This window comes from Bos mutus, chromosome 2, assembly GCF_027580195.1.
Source record: "Bos mutus isolate GX-2022 chromosome 2, NWIPB_WYAK_1.1, whole genome shotgun sequence".
NCBI lineage: Eukaryota > Metazoa > Chordata > Mammalia > Artiodactyla > Bovidae > Bos > Bos mutus.
Genome location: NC_091618.1, coordinates 131,927,942 through 131,933,941, shown reverse-complemented (window position 1 = coordinate 131,933,941; position 6,000 = coordinate 131,927,942). Strand labels below are relative to the sequence as shown.

Sequence of the window (6,000 nt, the reverse complement as noted above, 5' to 3'; positions counted from 1 at the left end):
CTACCCGCCTCGGAGGGGCCTCGATAAGGCCAGAGACCAGCGTCCGAGCGCCGGGTCGGACCCGCCTGCAGCCCCGGGTCTCTGGGGGCGGGGCCGAGGATCAACTCGGGCGGCGACGGCAAGAGGCGCGGCGGGGGCGGGCCGGGGGCGGGCCTGGGCGGGGCGGTGGCAGACTGCGGAGACGCGGCGGCGCGCGGGGCGGCGCAGAGCGTTCTGGCCGAGGCGCGGAGCGGAGCCGAGTGACCGGCGTGGGGCCGCAGGGGGCGCAAGCCGGGGCAGGGCCGGAGCCGAACCGGAGCCCAGCCGGGGTCGGGCCGGAGGGCGGGGGCCGGGCGGAGAGCAGCCATGGCGCCGCGAAGGGCCGGGGCGCGCGCCGCTGCGGGCGGCCTGGGCGCCGAGTAGCCGGGCCGGGCCGGAGCGCGGGCGGCGGCGGCGGCGGCAGAGCAGCTGCGCCCGCGCCCCCCGCCCTCCAGGCCCCGCGCCCCGCGCCCGGGCCGCTGGCAATGGTGACACATGCGGCGGCGGCGCGCCGGCGGCAGGACCATGGTTGAGCGCGCCAGCAAGTTCTTGCTGGTGGTGGTGGGCTCGGCGTGCTTCATGCTCATCCTCTACCAGTACGCGGGCCCGGGCTTGAGCCTGGGCGCGCCCGGCGGCCGCGCGCCGCCCGACGACCTGGATCTCTTCCCCACGCCCGACCCGCACTACGAGAAGAAGTACTACTTCCCGGTGCGCGAGCTGGAGCGCTCGCTGCACTTCGACATGAAGGGCGACGACGTGATCGTCTTCCTGCACATCCAGAAAACGGGCGGTACCACCTTTGGCCGCCACCTCGTGCAGAACGTGCGCCTGGAGGTGCCCTGCGACTGCCGGCCAGGCCAGAAAAAGTGCACCTGCTACCGGCCCAATCGCCGCGAGACCTGGCTCTTCTCCCGTTTCTCCACGGGCTGGAGCTGCGGGCTGCACGCCGACTGGACCGAGCTCACGAACTGCGTGCCCGGCGTGCTGGAGCGCCGCGACCCCGCCGCGCTGCGCACGCCCAGGTGAGCGTCCACCGACGGGCCGGGTCCCCGCCGGACGGTCCTGGGCCCGCCCTTTGCTCCCTGCCCTGCATTCCTGCCCTCTCGGGGCTGCCACTCGCTGCAGCCTTCTGGACCGCCTCCTTATCTCTGGGCGCCCGAGCCCGCTGTCCGTGTGCCGCGGCCCGCTGTGGTCCCCGTGCTCGAATGCCCCCTCTCCCCTCGTGCTCGGCATCTCTTTACTTTTCCCCACCACCCACCGGGCCGCGCGGCGTCTGGGCTTCCCGGGGTCACCGCCCCCTGCCCATGGACTGTCACCTGTCATGCCTCAGCTCTGCGTCCAGGCTGGCCTGTGTCGTCGGGCGGGATAGCGGGTTTCTGTGCGCGTGTAGCCCACCTGGCTTCCCCGCGCGGCTCTCGCGCCCAAATTGAAAGTGAGAGAAGTGAGGGGCCTCTCCCCCTGCACCTGCGGGGGGCCCCCCCGGCCCGCCAGCCTGCCTTGAGAGGGCTAGGGAGGAGCTACCAGGGAAGGGGGTTGGCTCTGCAATGCCCAGGTGTGCAGGAAGAACAAAGGCCCGAGTGTCACCTGGGGCTGGGGGCGGGGAGGAAGCAGTGCTGCCCGCCTCGCCCCTGCGAGTTGAGCCCTAACTAGGGGCAAACTCGCTCTGAAAGAGGAGCAGAAGCAGGCCAAGGGCAGGCTGGGGGGAGCTGAGCTGGCTGGAGGCACCTGGACACCCAGACACCTCCCCTGGGAGACTGGGGACACAGGGCTGACCTGTCGCAGGGATAGTTTTCATGGGAAGGACTTTTTTAGCCAGAAACACCCTCCCTCCCCACGGTGCAGGGTTTCCAAGGGTTAAAGTTGGGTCTCTTTTTCTCCGGTTTGTGTTCATGCCCTGTGGGGCCTTCTCCCTAGGACGTTTAGACTAGGAAGGGCCAGAAGGGAGGTCTTCTTGCCTGCCTTTTGTTTATGTTCCATGTTTGCCTTGAGACTGCGTTCATGGGAAGGCTGGGCTTCGGGAGCTGTGTGACCTGGATAGCTGTTTGTCAGCAGCACTCCTGGGTCAAAGGTGCAAGGTCTTGGGTGTGTTTGGAAGATGAGGGTTTGGTATCTGGCCAGCTCTGGATTCCCTGCTCGACTCTTAGTCCTCCTGTAGTGTTTCCTAGGCTGTCGAGTTGAGGGGAAGAGAAGGGGTCTTCCCACTTTCCCTTGGCTGTCCCCACACCAACAGCAGCTCTCAGCTTGAGAAGTGTCCTGCTGGGTCATTTAAGGCTACATGAATTATTGGTCAGCCTGTCTGGGGTCTTTAAAGCACTGGTGCCTGCCCAGCACTCAGTCTAATCTGTACAGGTGCACTTTCCTGGCCTTGTACCACCTCCTTGTCCCCCCCTGCTATTCAGGGTCCAGCCACTCTGTGCTAGATGGAGCTGAGCACAGGGTCTTGCAGCTACCTGCCCATCCATCCTGTTCACCAGGACCGTAGGCCCCCAGAACTGGACACTGAGCAGCCCAAATAGGCCTGAGTAGGCACCTCTCACCCTGGAGAAAGGAATGGCTACTCACTCCAGTATTCTTGCCTGGACAGTTCTATGGACAGAGGAGCCTGGTGGGCTATATTCCGTAAAGTTGCAAAGAGTCGGAGATGACTGAGTGATTAACACACACACAGGCACCTCTCTGCCTGTAGCAGTGGGGAGTGGGAGTCAGAAGGGTCCTGTCTGCCAGAGGGAATTAGCTAGGGAGAGCCCTGGAGGGGAGAGTGTGCCGGCCTCCCTTTGGGCACTGTCTAGAGGCTTGAGTCGAGCTTGCCCAGCAGACATATCCCTCGGCCCTAGTTGGCCTCCAGGACGCTTTCCTACAGCCCCATCTTCTGAGGCTGATTTTCTCTTTGGGTCGTCAGGGTGAAAAGCCCCTGGTCTCTCTTCTCCAGAGCCTGTCCACCAGAGCAACAGGCCCAGCCACCCCCACAGACAGGAGTGGGGGAAGTGGGGAAGCCAACTAGAGTCCCCAGGTGCTGCAGGAGGGAGGGATGCCTGGCACCCCCTCCTCCAGGTGGACGTGAGGAGCAGGAATGGAAGACTCCATGCGCAGTTGGCCTGCTGCCCGCCACTCTGGGAAGTTGCTGAGCTCAGCAGCTTCCGGCGGCCGGCCGTGGAGGAGGGGTTTCCAGGGTCCTTGCGCGCCGCCCTCTGCTGTCTGCTCTGGGAGTGGGCTGTGCCTCCAGGCAGGTGACGGAGCCTTGCCGGTACTCTTTGTCACTCTCTCCCACCTCTCCCTTCAGTTCCGGTCCAGGCGCCAGGTAGATGGCTTTCTTAACAAGCTTCCTGGAGGAGCCAGGGAAATCTCTGCTTTGTGTGTTTACAAGCCTGTGTGCTGCTCCCCCAGTCTGGGGCTGGGCCAGAGTGCTCCGGGGTCAGGGTGCAGCTCCCTCATCTGCCCAGGGACCCAGCACCCAGAAGGGCAGTGGCAGTGCCCAACCTCCAAGGGGTGCCTGGTGTTGAGCGGTGCCTGGTTTCAGGAGGCTCAGATGTCACCCTCGCCCTCCTTCAACCTGTGCTTGGAATGACCACCTGACTATTGAACTGAGAAGTGACGGGCACTTTGGGGTCTGGCCCTGGGCAGGAGCCCTTCTTTCCTCCTCTCTAGTCCCCAGAGCCAAGCACTTTGCTCTGGGCCAGGGGCGGGGTGGAGGGTGGCCAGATATCTCACTGCTGTGAGGTGTGCCACTAGAAGCTCTCCCCAGTCTCTCCCAGTTCCTGGTGCCAGTGTCTGCGGTGCTCTGGGGCTTGTGGTGCAGGGAAGTGAGGGTTTTCACGGCTCCCGCGCCTCATTGCCACACGGCATCGGCCTGGGTGCCTCTGAGCTGGGCATGCGTCAAGGTGACAAGTGGAGATGGATGGGTTTCCAACGCTTTGCTGGAATATGGTTTGGCACTTCCAGCATCTGTGAGTGCTTCCTGACTTGGCAGAGAGGAACAGGTGTGGGTACAAGCATTGGCAGCTCCCTCTTTGGTCTTGTGTCCACGGTGGGAACTGCCACACCTGCTGGCATCTGCCAGGAGTGTTTGTGAGGCCCCCAGGGAGGACTGGCCTCAGAGGGGTGTGGCTGTCCATGGCAGCAGGCTGGTGGCGAAGCGCTGCCAAGGCCCACGTTTGTTAGGGCGTCTCAGCACCCCCTGCTCCCCTGTCACCTTGTAGGGTCAGGACAGTGCTCCTAGAAGCCAGAATGGCCCCAGTTCCTCTTCCAGAGGAGATGGAAGAGGAGCCACCGTCAGGATCTTGCCTGAGTTGCCCTGGACATGTCCCTAAAGTTGGGCAGGTTTCATTTGGAGCCACAGAGGGCATTTGGGACTTGAGTGTGGCTTCTGGGCCACCTTCATGGGGTCCTCTCTGCAGTAGGACCCCCCCACCCCGGGAGCCCCTGGTTGAGCTCCCACCACCCTCCCTGGCAGAGCCTTCCGGGCAGGAAGGAGGCATCTCCGTGTCAGTGCTGCAGCCTCGTTCAGGCCACTCACACTGCCTCCACTGTCCCAGAGGCCTCTCTGGGTTCAGAGATCTGGTGCCGGCAGCTGACTCTGTGCGGCCCTCTGCCCAGCACACCCTCCTCCCTGCCACTGTTCTGCTGGCTCTGCCCCCCACCCCAGCCTCAGTTCCGCTGCCCCTTCCTCCAAGAAGGCTTCCCTGGCTGCGCCATTGTTGCCTTAGGTGCCCTTGGCCGCTCTCCATCTGCCATCCTGGTGTGACCATGGCATTTGGGCACCGGAGGCCAGATCGGTGCTGCCCAATCTGACAAGAAGAAAGTTCACCGCCTGGTCCTGCAGGCTCTCTGGGAGCTGCACTCAGCCTGCCCTTCCCCCAGTGTCCTCTGGTGAGTCAGGTTCAAGGAGTCAGCCTTGAGTGCGCTGCTGTTACGGGAGAACCTCAGTGGCCCCACACAGGCTAGCTTGGAGCATTGCTATGGCACCCGACAGTTCGACAGTTCGCAGCTTGCCTTCACATAGTCTTAATGCAGTCCAAAGACAAAATCTGCGTTTGCCTGCAGGGGGGCAGACGGCACCGGAGCACGTGGCAGGGACTGGCCCCCCGGGGGAGTCGCCCAGACAGGTCTGGGGTTGAGACAAAAGGAATCTAAGGTCAAGACATCCAGAGCTAGATTTTCCTTGGAAAAAGAAACCTCTTCTTTTTAAGCAAACGTGTAAGACAAACTTTTAAATGACTTTCTGGCAATCATTTTAAATAATGCCCGGACTGCGAAGTCATCAGGCTTGACAACTATTGTCACCGAAGCACCATAGAGCATGTAGGACCAGGGTTTTCTATTCTCCCAGCTACTTCCCGTATAAAACCCTGAGCAGTGCAGAGTGGGCTGGACGCAGGGTGGGGGGCTTGTTTGCCCCACTAGGTCAGAGAACCTTCCCAGTGGGCACAGCCCTGGGGCCCAGGGACTGGTGAAGCCCTTGGTCTTTGTGGAGTCAGGGTTTCTTTCTCGGTGGCAGGACTGAGAAGTTTGCTGTTGCCCTTGGAGAGGCAGGCCGTCAGTAGGGGCCTGGTCTCATCACCCTTAGCTTCCCTGGTGACTCAGACAGTAAAGAGTCTGCCTGCAATGCGGGAGACACGGGTTCAATCCCTGGGTCAGGAAGATCCCCTGGAGAAGGAAATGGCAACCCACTCCAGTATTCTTGCCTGGAAAATCCCACATTCTCTCATTTTTTGTTCTTTTTATAAAGTAATGATTATGGTATTAAATATGTTCTGGGTTTTTAAAGAGTTGACTTTCTTAAATGACTAAACTGTACCTGGTTTTTATTGAGAAGTCCTGCCTGACAAGTGTACCGTTGAGGGCGGTGCATCACTTTAGAGGTGGAGAGTGTGAACAGGGTGTGCCCAGCCACCCCAAATGCCAGTCCGTATGGTCACAGATGTCTGCATTTCACCTCTGCCCAGAGCAAGGGTGCAGCCCTCTGCCACGTAGGGCTGAAGGGGA

The 6,000-nt window shown here is 61.9% G+C and overlaps 1 protein-coding gene across 1 annotated transcript in view; it reads left to right on the top strand.

The window, feature by feature from the left end:
* The first annotated feature begins 205 nt into the window (after positions 1-205).
* Positions 206-6,000, top strand: part of HS6ST1 (heparan sulfate 6-O-sulfotransferase 1) — a 39,926-nt gene continuing 34,131 nt past the window's right edge. Inside the window, exon 1 of the mRNA XM_005903142.2 lies at positions 206-1,040. Coding sequence (XP_005903204.2) covers positions 514-1,040 — 527 coding nt within the window. The 5' untranslated portion in view covers positions 206-513. The remainder of the gene's footprint in view (positions 1,041-6,000) is intronic.